The sequence below is a fragment of the Netta rufina genome, assembly GCF_964035555.1.
Source record: "Netta rufina genome assembly, chromosome: 1".
In the NCBI taxonomy this organism is placed as follows: Eukaryota; Metazoa; Chordata; class Aves; order Anseriformes; family Anatidae; genus Netta; species Netta rufina.
In genome coordinates this window covers 72,261,280-72,284,570 of record NC_140123.1, presented here as the reverse complement: position 1 = coordinate 72,284,570, position 23,291 = coordinate 72,261,280, and the positions used below count along the sequence as shown (strand labels likewise).

At 44.2% G+C, this 23,291-nt stretch overlaps 2 protein-coding genes across 2 annotated transcripts in view; both read left to right on the top strand.

Moving 5' to 3' along the window:
• Positions 1 to 23,291, top strand: part of DHRSX (dehydrogenase/reductase X-linked) — a 174,951-nt gene that overhangs the window by 391 nt on the left and 151,269 nt on the right. The gene's annotated exons all lie outside the window — the stretch shown is intronic.
• On the top strand, positions 108 to 13,142 carry ZBED1 (zinc finger BED-type containing 1). Its single transcript, XM_084299094.1, has 2 exons — positions 108 to 178; positions 7,145 to 13,142. The coding sequence occupies exon 2, from the start codon at positions 7,196 to 7,198 to the stop codon at positions 9,281 to 9,283; it is 2,088 nt and encodes a 695-aa protein (XP_084155220.1). The 5' UTR covers positions 108 to 178; positions 7,145 to 7,195; the 3' UTR covers positions 9,284 to 13,142.

Here is a 23,291-nt window from a genome sequence, read left to right as displayed (position 1 = left end):
TCCCCGCCGCCCCCCGGCCGCGGGGTGTGGCGGGGGCCGGGCCGCAGCCGGAGGGCCCCGCTGCGGCTTCGCTACGTTTATTATTATTACTATTATTACTATATATATATATATATTTTTTTTTTCCTTCCTTCCGGCCGCTTTGCCTCAGAGCGGGGACTGCCGGGTCCGGCCCCAGGTAAGGCGCTGTGAGGGCGGGTGGCGGGGGGGGGCTGCCCCTGCCCGGCCCCTGGCCCCGCAGCCCGGGCTGGCAGGAGCCTCCGTACTGGGGGTTCGTGATGGCTGGGGAGCTGCGCTTTCGCTTTTTATCCCTCTCTTCTTTTTATTATTATTATTTATTTTTGGTTCGCAGCATGCTTAGTAACAACTCTTCTTTTATTTTTATTTATTTTTTATTTTTGTCCCGTAACATTGACAGAGGAAGCTTTGAGTTTGCCAGGAAGCGAAGATCTGAGTTTCCTCTTCCCTCACGTTGCTCTAGAGGAGGTCAGCGCGCTTCTGGTCGTAACAAACTTACGGCGAGCCGCACGGACCCTTACGGCGTCCTCAGACCTCAGCCTAAAACTCTGTAAAGCCAGCGAGTGCCTCTAACTTCCTCCGCTTAGCAGCCAGGGAGCCTCTGTGGAGCTGCTGGTAGCTTTAACAGGAGGGACGGTGAAGGAAGAAAGAGGGAGCTGGCGTGGTGTCCCAGCAGGGAGGTGAGGCAGACAGGAGGTGTTTGCAGCGAGTGTCCGGAGCACTGTGACGCGCGAGCTGCGCGCTGAGCGCGGTTGTGTGCGTCCCGTCACACGTGGCCTCGTGGGTAGCGCTTCTTCTCGTTTTCTTCACTCCTGGCAGCTCTGCAGGAGGCTGGGATTCTCCTTTCTCTTTCTCAAAATGCAGGGATGAAAAAGGGAAACAAGCAGAAGAACCCTAACAACAGAGAGGCAGATGTGCGTAGAGTTTGAAGTCATCTGAGCATTTTTCTAGCATTAGTTTATCTTGGCAGAGTAAAACCGGGTATTGTGCCTAGGGTGTGTAACACTTTCCAAATCTTTTTTGAACCAGGGAGAAAGAGCATGATGAAAACGTGACCCAAGCGTTTTGGTGCTGTTACGTTCTTTACTACTATTAAAAAAATGTTGAATTTGGAAATGCCAGATTAAGGCAGCGAACATACCACCAGGGAAACGTCAGCTGGCCCGAGTAGGACTGGGACAGATTTGACAGAACTGGAAAGCTTTCCCTCAGTCCTGTCTCGGGGTGGTTCCTTCCAAGGACAAGTAGTTTCCTCCTCGTACAGTTGTTTGTGCGCAGTTGCCTCTTGGCAGTTGCTTGCTGCATTGCTTTGACTCAGTGTGTCTAGCCAGGGCTTCAGAAATGTGCCAGCTTGTCAACAGGAATGTTTTCACCTAGATTAGCCATGTTTTCATGCCGTAATTTCAAAATTGGGACTGCAGCGTGACAAAAAGCTAAAGTGTTTATTGCGATATGCTTAATTAAAGCTTGGATCAGTTAACTCAGCGTACTGCAAGAAGTTGCCAAGTAACTTTTCAAGGCAGGAGTCTCAAAAGCATTGAAGTGCCAGTGTTTTGGGCCGCCCGTGTTTCTCCGAGGGGCTGTCCTTAGCTCTCAGAAACGCCTGCGCTTGCTGGCAGCAGTAGCTGCCAGAGGATCTTCCAGGGGAGAGAGGCGAAGGGAGAAGGGCTGGGAAGCGCTGCTGGTGCACGGAGCCGTGTCTCCCGTCCCAACTCCTTGGCCTCGATTCCCCCGTCCCAGCACCGTGGTTGTGCTGCAGCGCCGGAGCAGCCCCGTCGCAGAGGTGGCACAGCGGAGGGATGGCTGGGAGCTCATCCTCAGGCTCTGTGCTGGTGAGTGAAGGCAGCGACGAGGTCTGGTGTAAACCCAGCCCTTCTGTCTCCGAGGCGTGTGGTTAGTTTTCCAAGAAGAGCTTGCTTTCTAGTGCTTACCAGAGAGATTTTCAGGACTTCAATTCAGAGTAAACCAAACTAGTTCTTTTTCTCTTTCCCTAAACTTAGTCAAAGTTGTGTGCCCTTGGCACACACACTATCCTGTCTTTTAAAAGTGATCATCTCTTCTGCCGCATCTTACTGGGCTTCTTCTCGTTTTTATAAATGGGATTCAAGACAGCTTTTTTTCGGGAGAGGGAAGAGTTTGAGTTCATGGAATCTAGATTCAGTGCGAAAAGTTAATAATTGATTTGAGTTGTGAACTGAAAAGATCCAGCTCTTCACTCTGAAAGTGTAGCCACCACCAGCTACTGCCTCCGATCCAGAGCAGGAAGCTTTGTCTGAAGTTCTGATCTTGGAGCACAGGGAAGGTGAATCCAAAGCTGGGAGGATAAGCGGGGCACAATCAGCGATTGTGCCCTGCTAAGAAAAAGCAGTGTGCAGAACTAAAGGGGAAAAGGCTATTTATGCTCCAAACAATTTTCCAAGCATGAATCGCAGAGGTGGTGTACCTGCAGGTGGCTGGTGTAAGCTGGGTTAGTTAGTGCCGCGGCGAGACCCTCTGCTGACCCGTATCGGCAGGGGTGGGCGACTCGCATAGCCCAGAACAAAAGCAGTCCCCTAGGTTACCAGGTGCGCCCGCTCACGGCAAGCACGTGGCCTCCCGTTCCTCTTCGTGGGACAGGTTCGCACTGTTCTGTTCAAACTGGGTGCATCGACCTGAGACAGGAGAGGCGACACGTCTCGTCCTCAGAGCCAACATAATCAGGCGACACAACGGAGCAGTGAGCCTCGGCTTACAATGAGGACAGGGTTTCAGAGACTGCCTCATGTAGTCCTTCGGCGGCTGGACCAGCACGGGGGGCGTCCCGATGCCACGGCAGGGAAACTCGAGGCTTTGGCTGTTAGTCTCTTTGGGGGGAGAGTGCTAACCAACTGGAGCTTCAGCTGTTGCTTAATGCTTTACTTTTCCTCTTTGATATCCGATTATGCTCTTTGCTTATTGCCGGCAAAAACTAGTCTTTATTTCTACAATAAATCACTGCAAGTCTGCTATTGCCTCATGTATCACTTTGTTATTTGGTATCCAGAGAACTCTTGTTGTCTAACAAGTGTTCAGTGGACTAAACAACTCATAGTTTCACTAGAATTTACTATTTCGATGTTCCTTGCAATGCTTCAATTTAAAAAAAAAAAAAAAAAGTCCTGTTTGTATAAAGATCTTGATATAATCAGCTCTTAAAAAAGAAAACTCTATTAAGTGAATTGCTAAAAGATGGACTATCTTTAATTGTGACACCAGGCTATTAACTCTGGAAAAGTGGTCACTGAAAGTCATCTTATTGATGGATTACAAACAGTTTTCATGTACTAATAATTCCTTTTGGAAGTTTAAAAGCTTCTCAAGGAACTTATTTGGCATTTTCCTCCTGCCTTTTGTCTTCTGTATATGTGGTTTGATTGAAGTTTGGTAGGGGAAGACTAAATGCTGAGCGTTTTGCAGTTTGGAAGCCTGAGTAGTTAAGTTTGGTATCTGCGATGTGTAGAAAATGGGCTTTGACGAAGGCGGCAGTGAGTGAAGTCCAGAAGACCTTAAAGCTGACTGATAGCCTTCTTTAAAGTGATCGGAATATCATATACATGTATTTTAATTTGCCCTAGTTTCTAGTTAATCAGTATCATAATTTGCACCATGTCTATTTATAATTGATCGTGAAAGATTAATTTGAGAGCATGCATCTCTTAATTTTAATTCCTGCGCTGAGGGCTTCTGCTTTGTATGCCTAAAGCGTAAGAGCAGACTAAACACTTCCTGCTCGCAGGCATACCAACGCCAGGTTTTAAAACACCCAGTTCTAGAGGTGGGCAAAGAAACCATCAGACAGGAAAGATTGATGGTAGGCAAAAATTAACTTGCACCTAATTCTTAATCCCTCTCCCCACGCAGGCCCATCAGAGAGCTGCTGAGGTAGTTTTAAAAGTTAGGAAAGACAACTTTTATGGTTACCTCTGTGCTGAATGAGGCAAGGGTTCTGCCAAAAAGATACGGTGTAATTACAGCCTGTGTCACTGCTGCGTGTGCACAAGGGGGCAGAGCGAAGGTGGCTGCACACCTGGCGTGTCCCAACATCCAAATCCCTGCTTTCACAACCCAGCGCCTGCTTTGGACATCGTTTTTCTGTCTGCCAGTGTGGAAACGGAGCTCCGTCTGCCACCAGCACAGCGCCTGTGCCCTTCGTTGTGGGGCTGAGCCTTCAGTCTCTGTCCCTGATGACCTCAGGAGGATGAGAGCGGACTGGGGCTGAAGAGCAGGGCTGCGGGAAGCAGCCTGGCCTGGCCCAGAGCATGCCAGGAAACCTGGTCTTTCTCCTCCTCTTCCTCCTCCTGATGTCAGCCCCAAGGCCAGCAGATGATGAAGGGCTGTCCCCAGGCCAGCAGCGCTGGAAAGCGCTGACCCCAAAACATGACAGTGGTTTTGGCCTGGCTGCATGTGTGGGAGGAGGAGGAGGAGGAGGAAGAGAAGGGCAGCAGCTCCTCCGAATCCATGCTCTGTTGCGCTGTGGGTGGGAATTCAAGGGAGAAGGCAAAGGTGCTTCCATAGCCTGAAGGCTGTCTGTTCACAGGGAGGGTTTGCAGTGGACCAAAGCAGTCCTATTTTTTTACAGTGGAAGGGTAGGTGAGCTGAAGGAGAGGGCTTCTGCCAGCTGCCTGTGCAACACGGATCTCTTCCTCCAGAAGAATATGCAAGTGCTCTTATTTATTTGTTTTTAACCATACTGCCAGCTAGACTGCACACCTCTCGAGGAGAGGCAGGGATGATTAGTAGTTTACATTAGAGCTACTATGACAAATTGGAATTGGTGTACAGCGTTACAACAAAAGCTGCATTACACTGACATGTCCTTAACTGTGGCAATGCTGCTCGGTGCCACTAGTGCCAAGTGCCAGACCTATCTAAAATTGATGGTAAAGCTGTAACATCCATAAGAGTGAAGGGTGGGGAGAGTCTGTAACTCTCCCTTGCTCTGAAATAACTTGTGTTTTATCAGTCTGTGATGAACTTTTTATGGTCCCAGGGGTGTCATAGTAATTTTAAATACTAAGGAGGAATCAATTCCATTATTACAGTGCCTTCCTCCTTGCTTTTAGGAACTGCCATGTAATTGCAAAGGAAACTGTAAGATTTAACGAAATGCCAGGAGCCTTTATGCCTTCCAGAGATGCCGTGTCACGCAGTGAAGTGGAAGACACCGAAAGCAATAAGGACACATACTGATAGGACGTATCTTGTCCATAGGCTGCGTGATGCTATAGCAGGGCTACGTTGTTATATATCACACCATGTTGTCATTCAGAATCACCAGTTTTGGTGAGATTGCATACATTGGTGCTGTTAACATGCACATTTTTAGAATTACGCAGCATTACTGTGTTGAATCAATACTTTATCCTGGCAACTTAAAAAGTATTGAGTGAATCACAGTAGAGGGTATATGAGTAGTCAACCCCCTCCACTCCTCCCCAAATTATAAAAGGTTTGCACCCAGAAGTAAATCTTAAGATATCAATAGTGAAAACAAAACAAACAAAATACCTGCCCTGCACATCTCGTGCTAAGTCTAAACCAACAGCTGTGCTTAAATAAATATATTTAGTCTTTGGTTTTTCATTCAAGAAATCCATGAAGTGCTGCAAAATACCTTCTGCAGCTCAGAGGGAAAATATCTTTTCTCTGTGATGCTTGTTGACAGAGGAGAACATGCTGGTGGAGCTGCACCCATAAATTTTTGGGGGATGCTCCCTGACAGCAAGTTTGGAAAAGTCAGATGCTTTATTCCTCCCCCAGCCAGCTGGTCTTATTGCCCAGGGATTCCCGTGTTTTGGCACAAAGGCAGCTCCTGAGGAGCAGAGACGGGAGCTGTCACGTTGCTTTCGGGCTGGCTGCAGGAATCCTCTTTCAGTTTCTCTTCTGCCCTCTTCCCCTGGGTCTTCACAGAGGAGGTCCCGGCAGTGCTGGCTGATGGCTTCCTTCTCCCTCCCTCCCCTGGCGAAGGGCTGCTTGCTGCGGCTGGGTTGGTGCTGGGGGAGACAGGGAGAAGTGTTGGGGTGCAGTTGTGCTGCCAGGGTGGCTTTTGGGTACAGGGGAATAAGCTCTGGCAGGTGGCTGCCTCTGCTGTGTGCAGAGACGCTGTAGGCCTCAAATAGTACTTGCATGTGACTGCTCAAGCAGTGTTTTCCTGTGTGGGTATTTAGCTACAGATCGCTAAGCCTTGCCTTCTCACCATCTTCTCTAGCAGGTTGCCCCCATCCCCATGCCAACTTCTTTAGTCTTTTGAGGAAAGGACGGCAAAATTATTTTCCAGCTGATGTGGTTAATAACTTTTATTAGTGCTTTCCTGACTGCCTTTTCCTGTCATTATAATGCAGTGTTATTCCAGGAACCGAGACTGTGAACTAGCGCTTCAGGAGGTTGCTTTGGTTTCTGAAAGAGAAGGACAGGAAAGGTGTCAGAGGCGTGTTGTTGATCTGCATGCAGGTTCAAATTTTGCTTCCTTTTGTTTCTGTCAGAAAACATCTTTACATTTCAGAGGAGCAGATTAATGCCATAATTTGCATCACAGCTTTCTTTCTTTCTTTTTTTTTTTTTTTTTTTTTCTAAAGCAAACCCTGGGACAGTTAGCACGAGCTAACACAGCTTCTTTCAAAATAAACAAACAATAAAACCTTTGCTCCTTTCAGTATCAGGTTTCATTTGAAATAAATGTTTGTAGTGAAGTTCAGAAACCCTTAGGCAAGAGGATGTCAGTCGAGCCCTAACTATAACTGGGGGGCCTAAGGGACAGGAAAACACTATAGCAAATGGTCTGGCTTGTGTGACAATAATGTGTGAACTGTGTGGCAGTTGTTACACTTCCTCTACCGAGAATTATGTAAGTCCAGAAACAAGATTTACTCAGATCTTCTAGCTCAGTTTCACAGCAAAATGTGCTGTATTAAAAAAAACTTTTTAATTTTTGACATTTTAATGGGCTTCTTGTAGGTCACACTTCCTGCAAATCTCATCTTTAAATTTGCAAATGTAATTAGTAAGGTAGGTTTCTTGATATATATTCAGAGAAACACTGCTTTCACGTAGTTAAGTGTGGACAAACTTGTGCTTTCTCATCGTATCTTTATCTTACTGCCTTTATCAGGTACTCATTAATGAGTGAAGGATCAAAAGGTGGGACGGTGGCCAAGAAGCAATGGAGAATAAAAGTTTAGAAGGTTCCCCATCAGACCTAAAGTTAGTGGCTCATCCGAGAGCAAAGAGTAAAGTGTGGAAGTACTTTGGTTTTGATACCAATGCAGAAGGATGCATATTACAGTGGAAGAAAATCTACTGCCGTATTTGCATGGCGCAGATTGCCTATTCAGGGAACACGTCCAACCTTTCCTACCACCTCGAGAAAAACCACCCCGACGAATTCTGTGAGTTTGTGAAAAGCAACACCGAGCAGATGAGGGAGGCCTTTGCTACCGCCTTTTCAAAAATCAAGCCGGAATCATCGCAGCAGGTTGTTCAAGACAGCCTCATCATGAAGACCTACCAGAACTATGAAAACAAAAAGCATCAGGAACTGACATCTGCAGTCATCAGCTTGATCTGTGAGGGCATGTATCCCGCCTCCATCGTCGACGAGCCCACCTTCAAGGCCCTCTTGAGAACAGCTGATCCTAGGTATGAACTTCCTAGCCGGAAGTATTTCTGTACAAAAGCTATTCCTGAAAAATACAATGCCATTAGAGAAATCGTCCTAAAGGAGCTCACCGACGTTCTGTGGTGCGGCATATCCACAGACATGTGGAGGAGCGAAAACCAGAACAGGTCATATGTTACCGTCGCGGTTCACTTTCTCAGCAGCAGTCCTTCAAACTGCCTGGCGGTTAACTCACGGTGCTTAAAAACATTTGAAGTACCGGAGGATAATACTGCAGAGACTATCACCCGAGTCCTTTACGAAACGTTCATCGAATGGGGAATCAATACAAAAGTCTTTGGTGCTACGACAGATTACAGTAAAGACATTGTGAAAGCTTGCTCTCTCCTAGATATTCCAGTGCAGATGCCTTGCTTGGGGCACACTTTCAACGCCGGAATACAACAAGCTTTTCAGCTCCCGAAGCTCTGCGGCCTTCTTGCCAGGTGCCGAAAACTGGTGGAGTATTTTCAGCAGTCTACCATGGCGATGTACATGCTGAGCGAGAAGCAGAAGCAGCAGAATATTCTCCACTGCATGCTGGTGAGCGATCGCGTTTCCTGGTGGGGCAGCACGCTTGCCATGTTGCAGCGTCTCAAGGAGCAGCAGTTCGTCATCGCCGCCGTTCTCGTGGAGGACAGCAACAACCACCACCTCATGCTGGAGGCCAGCGAGTGGAACACGATCGAAGGGCTGGTGGAGCTGCTGCAGCCTTTCAAGCAGGTTGCGGAGATGATGTCCGCTTCCAAGTACCCAACGATCAGTATGGTGAAGCCGCTTCTCCACATGCTTCTGAATACTACCCTGAACATCAAGGAGAACGATCTGAAAGAAATCAGCATGGCGAAGGAGGTAATAGCGAAGGAGCTGTCAACCACCTACCAGCACACCCCGGAAATAGACATGTTCCTCAACGTTGCCACTTTCCTGGATCCTCGTTACAAAAAACTGCCTTTTCTTTCCGCCTTTGAGCGGCAGCAGGTGGAAAACAGAGTGGTGGAAGAAGCAAAAAGCCTGCTGGAGAAAGTCAAAGAAAACACCTTTCGGACTGAAGAAAAGTTCTTTGCGGTTTCGGAGGAGCCCCCGGTGAAAAAAATAATTATCTCCTCCACTCCTCCTCCTACTAGCGTGATCAACAACATGCTTGCAGAGATCTTCTGCCAGACAGGGGGTGTGGAAGACCAGGAGGAATGGCACGCTCAGATTGTTGAGGAGTTGAGCAACTTTAAGTCTCAGAAGGTCCTTGGTTTGAATGAAGACCCGCTAAAGTGGTGGTCTGACAGACTAGCGCTGTTTCCAGTTTTACCAAAGGTTCTCCAAAAATACTGGTGTATTCTGGCCACTAGGGTCTTTCCCGAACGCCTTTTTGGTTCTTCTGCTAACGTTGTCAGTGCAAAGAGAAACCGGTTAGCCCCAGCGCACGTGGATGAGCAGATCTTTTTGTATGAAAACACTCGGAATGGGTCCGAGGCAGAACCGGAGGATGAAGACGAAGGAGAATGGGGTTTGGAACAGGAACAGATTTTTAATTTAAATGACTCGGTAAACGTAAACAACAATTTCTTTAATATCCGAGACAGTGGGTTTGTTTAACAGGACTGCTGTGGTACATTTAATAACAAAGAAAAAGGTATTTGTCTTAAGTTACCAAAAATACTTCTGTTTATGCTATGAATGCTGTAAATATTGAACAGTTGTAACAAACTTGATTTAGCTTCCATTGTCTATGTTTTTCCCACTGTCTTAAAACATCAATGAGTTGTGATTAAACAGCACTGAAATGAATGAGGAAATAAATGCTACAAAGATCGTGATTTCTGACTGTGGCCCAGATCTCAGAGAGCACTTAGCCATGTGCTTCCTTTCCGCTTGCTTCAGTGGGAGAGAAACGCATGCCTATGTGCTGTCTGTAATGAAAATATTTTTCCTGAATCAAGACCCCGAGCAAGGGACTTTTAAAGTTCTATGCCTCCAATTATAAATCCCACTTGATTTAGGGCGTTAGCTTTAAATTTTGGATTTTAAAATGTTATTCTTGAATTCCATTAATCAGAGCAGCAAAGACTTTTAGAGTATGTCGATGCTATAGAATGAAAAAAAAGATCTTGAGCCTGATTTTCTTTTTCACTACCTCATATCTTAGGCCTGGTCTGTGCTAGATGAGATCAGCTGGTGTAATTCTGTCAGTTAGGGAGCTATGTTACTACATTCACCGGTGTCGCGCTGGCATAGGCCGTAGTGTGGATGCACCTCCACTGGGGCAATTTATTCGGCCTTCCAGTGCGGTATAAATGGTATAAACGCTTCCAAACTGGTATGGCTGTGTCCACATCGGTTGGGTTTTACCGTGGAGCTGTTGCAGCTAAATGGCAAAACTCCTTTTTGTCCGGGTGAGCCCTGGCAGTAGCACACAGGGCGCGGGAGGGTGGCGGCCTATACCCAGGAGCAGAGCAGCGAAGGCAGGAGGCGTGCCAGGGCCACGGGTCTAACTCTGTGTGCGTGTGTTATAACGTGCTTAACCTTTTAATTTAAGTGGGCACTTCGCCCAGGGTAGCTAAGAAGTTTTGTTGGTGAGAAAAGCAGAATAAAAAGCTTTAATATTATGTAAATATATTTAAAGGAGGGGGACCCCTCTGTTTCCCTACACGTATCCGGTGAGTCTTTAGGATTGTTTCTTGTTACGTTAGCACTTAAAAACCTTTTTTTTTTTTTCTTCCTGTCTCTTTTTTTTTTTTTTTTTTTTTTCAGTTTGTAGAGTGGACTTTAGTCTGGTCCAGTCAAATGTTTGAGTACTGTTTCCGATTAGTTGTTGTGTATTGCAATTGTTTCCTTTGTGTCTCTAGACCTAAAAGTTTTCATCCCTTTTAAGAACTTGGTTAAAAAAAAAAAAAAAAAAAAAGTAAAAAATATCCAACAACCAAAACCCCACATTTCTTAGGAAATACTGCAGGTCATAAACACGATGCTAGTTCACATGTGGCACAGAGTGGGATGGCAGACAGCATTCCCCTGTGCAGCGTGGAGGAGGGATCTTGTCACTGCCCAGTGACAGCTGAGGGTTGATGTTTTTTTGTGGTGGGCATCTTGTCCCTCACTCAAAATCTCCCAGCTCAAACTGTTCTCAAAGGGTCAGTCTCCCCTGTTCAGATGCCAGCCTTTCCCATCTATCCATAAAGTAGTCAAAAAATTAAGTGAGGCAAATTCTGGAGCTCTCTTCCCAGCTGCGAAGAGCGGACTCCAACCAGCTCCCCGGTGGTGGTCTCAATGACCCTGCTGCTAGAAACGTGCGAGCTCTCTAGGGATGGGAAAGGCCATGGCTGATTTAGCACGTTTGTGTAAGCACAGCCCTTCTGTAGAGAGGCCAGTGGAAGACTGGTCATAACCATTACCGGGGAAGAAGTCTTGACTTTTTTGTCCCTGTGGCATCCACAGACTTGTAGAGAGGGCCTGGCCAGCAGGAACATGTGAAAACGGGAATGATGCTGGAATTGAATATGCTACCGAACTGCTTGTTTATGTGTTGGTCGGGTAGTTTTTGCAGGTGTCAGACCTCCCTCCGTGTGTGGCAGGAAGGGGTGTGTGGATGCGCTGCAGAGGTGGCTGCAGTTGCCCAAGATGCAGCACGAAGGCTCGGCGCAACAGACCCATAGGCTGTCTACGAGGGCCTCAAAGTCAAGTCGAGGAAGGGAGCAAGGTGCAGGAATGGTTTTAAGGCCCTGCGAGCACCTGCCGTGCCCAGTTTCACCACCATGTGCTGCCAGGGAGCTGCAGGACACCAGCGTGAGGCATGTGCGTCGCCCTCGATGCCAGGGGCTGCAGGATGAGCCTGGGGCAGCGCCTCATCCTCATGGGGCAGAAAGCACACAGCGAGGCTTATGGCTTGGCTCGCTCCTCACCCAGCTGTGCTGAGAGTGGTGCGATGCACTGTTCTCTCCCTCCTAGCTTCCCTTAGTTATATAGATATTTTTTTTGGTATCCAAAATAAAGCTGTAGTTGGTTCAATTGAGAAGTCTCGGCATTCTCTTAAAAATAAAAAAAAAGGGGGTAGGGGAAAAACAAAGCCATTGTTAGTTCTACCCGTTGTTTGTGAGATTTTTATTTAATGTTCTAAGCTTGGAATATTGTTAAATAAACCAGAAAAATAAGTTAGTTACTAGAGTATTTGTCTGATGTGTGTTCATATCTGCAGCACTTTATGACTTTGAACTCTTCCGCAACAAGGGGAGGTTATATTCTAAGGTTTTGAAGCTATGCATTTATTTTCCTTTTGATCCTGTAAGTTATTAAAAAAAAAAAAAAAAAAAAAAAAAGCTGTATAAATCTTTTGGATTAAAAAAATATGACGATGAAAAACGTCAGAAGTTTAGACAGTTTCTCTTGCTTAAATATGTGTGGTGTTTTTTATTTAACAATATATTTTTCTGTTGGTTGGTTGGGTGGAGAAACCAAGTTGCAGAGCTATTTTAAATATTGCTACAACGGGAGTTAAGTTGTTATTGCCAAGGGTGGGCCTGGGATGCATTTCCAAATTATGCTATTAAGTTAGATTTATGTTCATGTTTCTTGACAGCTAATTTGAATCCAAAGTCTGATGTCTCCATTTCTTTCTGGTACAGCTGAGGCATCTTTTTGGAGGGGCAATAGATAAACTTCAACTTTTGTGTACTTTCATGCTGGAAAAGTGACTTTTAAAATGTTTTCAAAATGCATACTTTAAGTCCAAAGAAGAGGAAATACCTGTTGCCACAGCTACGCGTTCCCAATTCAGGGTTACAACTCGAGGGGTTAGGTGCGGGTTCTTGTGACCAACAACGTCACTGGAAGGAGTTTTCTTGAATGACCAGTCTTGAGAGGCATTTCACCTTTGTACCACCAGGATTTATGACGAAGCCAAAAGGAACACACAGAACCAAACTGAGGTTGAAAAGGTGAAATTTTCCAGCAAACTGTATTAGAGTTTCCTTAGTTTAAATTAAGTAAGGACATACATTTTTGGATTATTTGCAGAAAGGGTACGTTAATTTAAGTTTCTGTTGCAGCAACGTATCAAGGATCTTGCTGAAATCAGCACTCTGTCTTGCCAAGGCTCCTTAATAAAATGTTTCCTGCCCCAAGTGAATATCTTAAGAAACCCTTCAGAGCAGTGGAGCTGGAGATACCTGCAATGTTTTTCATGTTTCGTGGTACCTTAATTTCACACAGTGAAGAAGAGCTTGGCTGCGGGAGGCAGTGTTGCTGCCACCATCGCCACAACCCACTGCCACCAACTCGACAGAAACACAATATGTGTAGCACATGATATTCTATCATTTTTATACTCCAGGAATCTGATGATGTTGGCCTGATTGTTTTAAAGTTGGAACTTTTCCTTTAGTTAATATCAGCGTGGTCCAATTAGCTGCACAGAAGCATTTGCATGCAGGCAGGAGTATGAAAAGCAAAAGAAACCAATGCTGGTTGCAATACTCTGTAGGACCCCTGACGGCATAGGAGTTAGATGTAGTTCTGCATGGCTTTGTCCTTTCTGCGGCAAAGCTGAAAAAGAAGGGACTGGTTAAGGACATCATTTTGGAATGAGAAGATGTGGATTTTAACATACAAGTTGCAGATTTTACATATTCCATGACAGTTGGGTAAAGCATGATTTATACAGGAAAGCATGATTTATACAGGAAAAAATGCATTTTCATCTCCATACAACTCAAGTCTGTGGTCTCCGTTTCTGTATGTGCCTCTTGGAGGAAAGTCTCCTGAAGAGCGGTGGCCTGGCTCTGTGGGCACAGTGCTGTGTGGCACAGGCTGTCTTTTTGGTACACTGGCAAGCCTTGGCTCCTTGGGAGGTTTAGGCGTTGTGGCTGTTCCTTTTTTCTTTTTGTTTGTTTTTGTTTTTGCAGGCCAAGACTGAATGGTCTATGTGGTCATACTTCCTCCAAACTACTGGTCGTCTGCCATATTCAAGATGTGTTTGTGTTTTTAGGAGATACAGGGAAATTACAGATGTTGTCTTTATTCTTTTAATAAAATTACTATTTGGTGCTGTGGATAGAAGTTAACGATACAATGCAATTTTATGTCTGCCTTAAAAGCACATCAGTAGAGCCCTTCTGAAGACTTCATAGTTTTGAAACAGGAATTTCAAGACATGCCTACAGTTGCTGTGTAATTTTCCATAAAAAGTATTTCCTTTAGGTTGAACAACAAAGATCGATTAAATAGATCTGTACTGTTTTTACAGTCATTCTCAGTGCTGCTGGAGTTGGGTTAAAATGCTACAGAGGAATTAAGTTTACCATGAAAAGACAAAGCACCATCTTTCAGCTTAACTTGTATTTTAAAAACTTCTTTACCGATAAAATTTGATTTGGATCTTTAAAAAAATATAAAGGCTGTTGTGGAAACCGTTTTCAAACGAGATGTCCTCAGACTCTGAAATGTTAATATTACAAATTTGGAGCGTTTATATTGACATTTCTGTGCAGGGTGCTATTGATTTACCTTGCTGCTGGAAGAAAAGGTTACTGCTCAAAAGAGCGACGCTTCCATCTGCCATGCTTTGAAGAGGTAATCAGTTGTAGCTCTGGTATTTTGTTCAGAGAAGTTGGAGAGGCTATTGCCGGCTGCACATGGATGCTGCTTTCCATGCCTTTCAGCTGGTACTTACTTCCAATGACTTTTATAGTACTGGTATATTATACTATATTATGCTATACTATTTTATGTGAGTACACACCTCGAGTACTGTGTTCAGTTTTGGGCCCCTCGCTACAAGAAGGACATGGAGGTGCTCGAGCGGGTGCAGAGAAGGGCGATGAAGCTGGTGAGGGGCCTGGAGAACAAGTCCTACGAGGAGCGGCTGAGGGAGCTGGGCTTGTTCAGCCTGGAGAAGAGGAGGCTCAGGGGCGACCTTATCGCTCTCTATGGGTACCTCAAGGGAGGCTGTAGCGAGGTGGGGGTTGGCCTGTTCTCCCACGTGCCTGGTGACAGGACAAGGGGGAATGGGCTTAAGTTGCGCCAGGGGAGTTTTAGGTTAGATGTTAGGAAGAACTTCTTCACTGAAAGGGTTGTTAGGCATTGGAACAGGCTGCCCAGGGAAGTGGTGGAGTCACCATCCCTGGAAGTCTTTAAAAGACGTTTAGATGTAGAGCTTAGGGATATGGTTTAGTGGGGATTGTTAGCGTTAGGTCAGAGGTTGGACTCGATGATCTTGAGGTCTCTTCCAACCTAGAAATTCTGTGATTCTGTGAATCCACTTACATCAGTACAGAGTAAAGCTGCAGTTCCTCCTTGATAGATATTTTTGGGAAAACATTTGCAGTGGTTTTACTGTTTAGACACTGTTGCCAGAGGCAGACTGTCAGAAGCAGGTCTGGGTATTTTTAAGGATACCAGAGGCAGGAAAGGATAATTTTATTTGAAAATAAAATAAGAAATGTTGCCTTTATTAACACTCTTAGGTAGAACACTAATTAAAATGCACCCATAGATGTTTGTGATAGTACTATAGTTTATCTATTTACATCCGTAGAGAATGAACATTCTTGGCTTACTGAGTGCACTGCAAGTCTTTCTGTATGTGTCCATAGCAGCATGTGCACAATGTCACGTTGAACTGTGATTCCCTAAGCAATGCAGAATAAGGTTATTATATTTTTTTAAAGTAGTTTCTTTTATTGCATATGATTTTTTCAATATGTCATTTCCCCAAAATACTTGCAATCATAAATGAGAAATTCGTCTTTATTTCTCTGATGGATGCTGATTTGCTTTTAAATTTTACAAATTTTGTATCCCAGTGTTTTGCTCTGCTTTTGTAGACACCATGACTGAAAGGGTTTAAATCTCTGTTTTCATTGGTGTGCTTTTTCTCATGAGTCATCGGTGAGGTTTACAGTGGTAGGATTTTAAAATCCTAACAAGTATGGTGTCAAGCTGGTGTCAGGAAATCTCATGCCAGAAACATCCAGCCCCACGTCAGAAATGCTGTGTTCCAGACGAAATCTTTATTTTCTCAAATGTAGTTTTCTGATGTGTGTATTTGAGAGAGAGAGTAAAAAATAAAGTGCTTTTACAAACAGTGCCCTGTTCTGTTTTATGGGTGCCAGTCGAGTTTGCTCCAAGTTGGTATGATGGGCACACTGAGTGGTTTAGCCCCAGACTTGTGTTTCTTGAGCACACAGCAGAACTTAGATGAACAGAAAGAACCTAATCACCACTGAATTTAAAAAATTCGGTTGCTGTATTAATGAGAACAAATAGGAAGTGGGTACATCTTGCTTCTCTGTTCAAGCTCAGGGAAAGAAAGAGGGTAGTGGGAAAAATAATGGAACAGCAATCTGAAGTTCCTACGGTTTTTATAATCTAGCGTGGCACATGTGAGGTTTTCAAGGACAAACCTGTAATTTTGAGAAGTAAAGCAGTTCTCTTTCATTGACCTACATGTCAGAGCCATAGCGTTACTCCACACACGACAGTTGGTCTCTTTTATTACACTTTTCCATATGAGAGCTTGTAAGGAAGCTGTCTTTACTCATTCTGTGTTTCTGTTCACATAGGCCCTCTGAAATTGGGACTACATTTAAAGATATGAAATCACTAATCTGCTCATAATCTGTCATTTCAGATCTGCATAAAACAAATGCTTTGCACACTTCTTGGTGTTTTCATGCTAATGCTGGCCATAAACTCTGCCACCCCCAAGCACTGCTCCCTGCAATGGCAACAGAGGGTTTTCAGGAAGAAGACAGGGGGAGCAAGGGAAGAACAACTTCCTGTTGTAATCAGTTGTTTAGCAGGTGAAAGCCCAGAGTCAATGGCTGTTTCCAAGTGATACTTTGCACAACTTCCCTGGTTGACCAAAGAGATGTATTCCCAGGCATCACATCAGAGACCTCACTGCTGGTGATAAATCTGGGAGGCCTTAAGGAAGAGAGCACTATAGGGAGATTGAGCTAATCTTGGGATGAGTGGATAACTTGTGCTGAGCCTGTTTGCAGTACGTATATTTTCTTGTCTCTATTTTCAGTCCCGTGTACGTTAGTGCTAGGGTTGGCTGTGCAACACTTATATTCAAAATACAGGAGTAGAAAAATATTATCTGTGTACTTTTAAGACATGGTAAAAGTAGGTGGAAGTTCACATGCATTACACGTGGTTTTCCAACTGTTTTGCATGAACAGTAGGATGAGGATGATACTGAGCTTACTCTGTTATGTAGCGTTATGGGAGGAAGAATGGCATTGCTGCTGGGAAACAGCGACCTTGTGAGTGTGGTGCCTCAAACTGTGGAGCAATCCTCAGGTGAATCTAAGGTGCTCAGATTGTCTGAGTCTTTGGTAGCCTTACAAACAAAACCAGCACCTTTTTCATGCCCTGTGCTTCCCGTCCCACCTCCCCTTCATTCCTTCAGCTAATGTTCAGCTGCTGGTAAGATTGCAGAGTTCTTCCTGGAGAGGGAAATTCACAGAGAGGAGGAGAAACTATTTGTCAGTTGTTAAGAGTATTGCATATACTTTTTGTGTCTTTTTTGGCAAAGTATAGTAGAGTTGATGGAAGATAATTTCTTTGTATTTATTTATTTATTTTTTACCCAGAGGCAGGATCTGAAGTAGCTTGTAGTACGTGTAGACTGGTGAATTCTTCCTCCAGTGACTGGTTCAGCTCAGTCTGCAACTTTTGGTCTGTTCACTATGCTTCTTCAGGCTGTTTAGGAGATTTGCTATGCTCTGCAGAGGGGATACAGATTCTTCCGTCATGTTTTTGCTGTGTTTTTGTGTTGCTGGGGCTGCTTTCTGGTCTGCACTTGCTTGAAGGAAGGAGATGGGTCAGGGTGTTTCCTGTGATGCTATTCCTGCCTTCGGCTGGTGAACCGTCCTCAGAAGAGGATCAGGCAGATAACAGCACTTCTGGGTGATCAGTTTGCAAGCTCCAAGGCTACAAATGATTCATTCTTTCATATTCATTCTGAGGCTAAGATCAAGATGTTGCACAATGTGGCCTAAAAACTATACTTCCAACCCTTGGCATTTCAGAAAACGTAGCTCCTGGAGTTAGTTGTGCAAATATAGATTTAGGGATTTAGTCCTTAAAGCAATCCGTTTTGTATGCTCTGCCTTCTGAACCACTTGAAATACTTGCATCCCAGGTGTAACTCCCTTTAAATATCTTTTAAGTAATGGTAGTTAGATGTAGGTTTTGTACACAGTGCTTTTTTAGATGCAAAACCCAAATGGAAGTGGGCGATCTTTAAGGTCCCTTCCAACCCAAACCATTCTGTGATTCTAAGGCATATAGGGCAAAATCTAACATTATGAGGGGAAGGTTGGGTGTCTGTGAAGCTTAGCAGCTGAAGCACAGTGAGATTTCAGAGCTAGGCAATGCATCACGTTTGTGCTAGTAGGGCATTTTGGTGTAAAAATGGGCAGATGGTATCTTGCAAAGGACAGTAAAGTGCTAAGCTGCTCCTTTCCTCTGCGTAAATTCCCTGTTGCAGCATCACTTCTTCCTGTTTCCTTTCTGATCATATACTTCTTTTTTCCTCCTCCGTCTTTTCCTTATGGTGCTATTTAATATTTCTGATTTAGAATTAGTTGACTATGGGCTTCTCTCAGAATTTCTGGGTCTTCCCTATCCCCTTTGTTCTAGTGTAAGTCTTACATGACCGTTGCTTTCATGTCAGCCCTATGCCATTACACATGATACTTCACCCCAAGCATACTATTCAGTTGGGTAGTTGGAAACTTGGGCAGTAACTCGGTGTCTCTTCTTTTGGGGGGCTGCTTGGGGTAGGGTCTGCTCATTCGGGTGGTAGAAAAAGCTTGTTTAGCATTAAGCTAATGCTGCAACTTCAAACCAAACCAAACCATATAAAACCAAACCAAACTATGAAGTGTAGTTGGTCTGTAGCACCGTGGGAAGGGTTGTTCTCCAGCTTCCATCCACCGCACACCATCTGGAGGCACCAGAGGTTGTGGAAGTGCAGCTGGTGACCGTGGAGGCTTGCTGTGGGGGCAGCGGCGTGGGTGGGGGTCTGCAGTCACACAAGGGACTCCAGCAAGAGTCTGCATGCGTTGGACAAGTTGCGCAATCAGAAATCTTAGTTGGTGTAGATGTGAGCGCTGAAGCAGCCCAGTAAAATTTTGCAAGGCCGGAAGAGAGAAGGAAATGGCTGCAAACCCATGGTGCTATTCTTAGAGATCCTTCTGTAGTTGAACTGTAACATGGCAGCTTATTTACAGCATTCAGATGCTGTCCCCTCCCAGGAAAGGAAGGGAATGGGTAAGTCCTTTACCTGGGCTCGGGCACCCAGAGCTGGAGTAATATTGAAGTTATGTGGGCACTGACATGAAATTCTTGGTTCAGATAGGTTATGATGCAACTTTTAACACATTGAATAAATAGGGCCTTATGGAATATTTTGGTATCTTTGTTATTTGGATTATGGGGTTTTTCCTTGCCTTGCGGACAGAACAGGATTCAAGATGTGGGCAGTTATGGAGTAAAAATGTAATAATTACACGTACATATCTCCCTCCCCCCCCTGCCATTTTTGGAAACTGGGTGTTCTCAGTTTCAAGCTTTCCATCCTTGCAGTTTCTAAATTACACATACAGTTATTGACACTGATTTTTGGTTTGTGGCTTTATCATAGTGTTCGAAATCTAATCTACTGTTTTGGTGCAACAGAGCAAGGTTTAAATGGGGTTATCAACAGCAAGAAAAAATACTTGAAAGCTACCGTTCCTGAAACAAATAATCAGGAAAAAAAAATAGTGTTTGCATTCCTTTCATTGTATTTGTGCTCTGCTAGAAGTTTGATGCCTCACAGAAAATTGAGCAAGAAAACTACAAATCCCTTCCCACCCAAAATACACGTGGGGTTGTGTACTGCTGAGCACAGAGGGTGGCTCTGGTGTGATTCTGCTTTTTGTGGTGTTACTATTTTCTGGTAGAGTATGCTTTCTGAGACACGGAAGTTTCACTGTCTGAGGGAATGTCTAAAAATGATTGTTAACATTGCTCAATACTTTAAATGAGCCTGAAGAAAAAAAAAAAAAAAAAAGGAAACTTGGACCTGAAAAAATGCACTGAACTAAAAGAGGATGTTGAAGGAACAATTAGAAACTTTTTTATTATTATTTTTGATGCATTGGTACTGCGGTGATATAACTAAACACCCCCAAACTATATAAGGAAATAGTTCACCTCCTATCATGTCTGCACCGAGTTCTCTTCAGTGAGGGCGTGTTAGCTTTGAGGGTGTGATACAGCTAAGTCCCACCAGATTAAAACAAAACTCGGTCACCTCCTGACCTCGGATCTCCAGCCTGTGTTTCTCACTCGCAACAACCAGGGATTGAAGTTAATGAGCCTTATGAGTGTTCAATGAGTTCGGGATTAAGTTTTTAATCTACTATGGTGTTTCTAAATGTGCTCCAGGCAGTGGTTTGATTGCCACCTACAGCTGCCCAGGCGTGGTGTGCTGCAGCAAAAGGTGATGTATGCTTCACACTGGGAATTTGTACCGAAGCAGTGGATATTAGGGCTTGTTCACTGAGTACTTTAGAAAGCCAAATGCTCTCTGCCCTAAACAGATTATTTTTAAAACAAAACCAGATAGCTCCATATAACGGTATTTTAACAATCACGTCAACTGGTCCTGGCTAAGGAAATTATTAATCAGTTGGAGTCAAAACCTGTTTTTCGAAAAAAAGTTCAGTGGTATTATTGCAAATGGCTTATAAGGGATGTAATGATCTATATATTACACAGAATGAAAGTGACTTTCTGAGTATAAATATAACATTACTGGCACTACACTTTTTGTAAGCCAGGACTGACAGAGTGAAGAGATGAGTTTGTAACTTTTTTAGTGAACATATCACAGTTTGAATGCCTTCAGAGCAGTAAGCCATAGATTTTTGGTAACTGGATATGACTCGAAGAACTGAAAATTGAACACTAGTGTGCTATGAAATAGATCTCACAGTAGATATACAAGTGCTTTTTGGATGTATTTTTCCAAAGTAACATATTGTTGATGAATAAAGTCATCCAGTGTGAATACAGATGTCATCTAATCTTCTGCCTGTTAGAGTACTTTCATGCTAATTAATATCAGCACCTATGTGCCAGTCTTACTTGTGCATTCATAACTGGATTCACTGCATTACACGGCATGTGATTTTAACATTAAATAGTCTGCTTAAATTTATCAGGAAAAAGGTCAAGAAATGCAAAATCTGTGTTATCTCGATGATGTTGTACTTCCTAATTATATGACACAGATATTTAAAGAGCAAATAACCCAACTCAGAAGTTGTGTATACTGTCATCGGTAACATAACATGAGCATCTTGTAGCAGCTATGGAGTTCTTTGTACCCATTTTTAGACACATAATTTTATTCCTTCTGTATTTTTTTCATGGTCTCTTTTTGTCAGCTAGTCTTTTTTTTTTTTTCTTATATACATTTATATATATATATATTTTTTTTTTTCATTATATGAAGTCGTCCAGCACTGCAGGGAGGGAGAAAAGGAATATTTTCAGATACAGACAAGTGAGCGTAAAACAAAGAAATAGGCGGGCAACATTTTAGCATGGATTTTAGCTTGAGCGTGCCCGTTAGAATTATCCTACAGTGACATACATTCTTACTCGTCTATGCACTAATTTAATGATTTATATTGGGATTTTTACTGTTAAGTGTAATATATATCCATCTCTTCCACCTCCATTTGCTAATTGAAACCAGTCACAAAATATTCCAGTGACATACAATTGAAAAGCATGATTTTTTTTCCAATCTTCTAATCCAATTTTGTCTTTTTCTTCTTTTTTTTTTTTAAAAAAAAAAGTGTATATATTTTTGTATACATATGTATGTATATATATGTACACACACATATATACATGTAATTCTGATACAGTGATAAATGGCTGTCTGCAGTTTATCTGCAGAAGTAATCTGCTGCTTGCAAATGAATTAGGGTCCGTGTTGATGTCAGGCTGGAGTGTCTTCCTCTGGATGCTGTGGTGGGGGAGACACTGAGAGCTCCCCGTCTGCTCCTGGTGAGGCTGGAGAAGGGCCCTTACCCTCTGGAGAAGCATCATTGCCGTCAAAGGAGGGTAGATGGTGTGGCTGGAGAATTTTTCTGCATATCCTCTTCATATTACCCGTGATAATGTCTAGCTCTGTTTAGTTGTAACAAATTTGGCCTTATCCAAATTCAGATCTTTCCTGGGCTGAACCTGCATGGGTCCTGCTCTGCTTTGCACAGGGTCGACCGCTGGGTGCTACCGTGCCTGACAAAGAACCCCTGGTGCAGGTACCCCGTGTATTAGCAGGGCAGCCCTTGCAGAAGATCAGCCTGTCAGTAAAACACTGTTTCTTTGTCTCCCCAGGCAAAAACAGGAATACCAGTAGCAGTGCCCAGAGCACAGGTGGCCATTAAGTGCTACAGGAGGCAGGCACATTAGCCAGAGCTGTGGCAGGCCTGTGGGTGCCAGTGGCACTGGCCAGAACAAAGCTGTGGTAACACTCAGCGCTGCCCCGTTTCCTGCATGGAAAATATCAAAAGATATGCTTGTGGAAGGGTCCTGGTTGCTGCTGCTCCAGCTCGCAGAGGAGGGAGGGCCTCGCTTTGCTCTCACGGCAGATGGCTGCATGCCTTTCACCCCCTGTGTGACTGCAGAGAAGCCCCTCTGGAAAGCTGAGTGGCCACAGGCCGCCTGCTATGATGGGGGACGTAAGGCTGGCATCTCAAGCCACCGCTGTGTCTGGGGACACAAGCACTCCTGCTCAGCGTCAGGCCTGTGTTTGAAATGCAGGCATCCTCTGTTCGTGGAAAAAGCCCTAGAGAGAGAAATATTGGAAACAGCAGAGAGCTGCTGAACAAGCCAGTGCAAGCTCCTAGTCTTTTGTTCTTCCAGATATTTTTTTTTCCTGACGTTTAAAGTCTTAAATTGCTTTATGTTTAAAAAAAAAAAAAAAAAAAAAAAGCCTTATTCAAATGAGTTTAATTATTGAGCATCAAACAGAAGTTAGATGCAGGTGTACCTTTTTGCTCTTTCATGTGATGGTAGCACGAGTGCTGCAGACAGCGGCTGCAGCTCATCTGTCCTTTGAGAGGTAGCTCCGCTGGATCAGCCAGCTGTCAGCCATGCTTGATGAAGGGGCTGTGAGACCTGTCAGAATAAGCAAAGTATCATTTCCTCATAAAACGAAAAAGAAAAAGGAATCTCTTCCTGGAAGGCTGCATCACACCCAGAATGTTTAACACAAAGCAAGTGATTGCAGGGCCGTTTGGTTTGGGGTGGATCCATGCCTCGAGTGAAATGGAAAGATCAGGGTACGTCTAGAGCTAGATGACAGCCGGGCTAGGCAGCTTGTAGGGTCCTGGAAACAGGGGCTGGGAGGGTTTTGTCCACAAGGTCACGTATCTCTGTAAGAAATGCAGTTTTCCCTTAAAATTTGGGAAAGCTATTTATAGGAGGTAATTAAGTGGAGGGTTAAAAATAGGATGTTGTGTCATGCTCCCGCAGCATTATCAATAATGGGACTCATTTTGTGAACGGTTGCATTTCTTTGGAGCAGCATGTG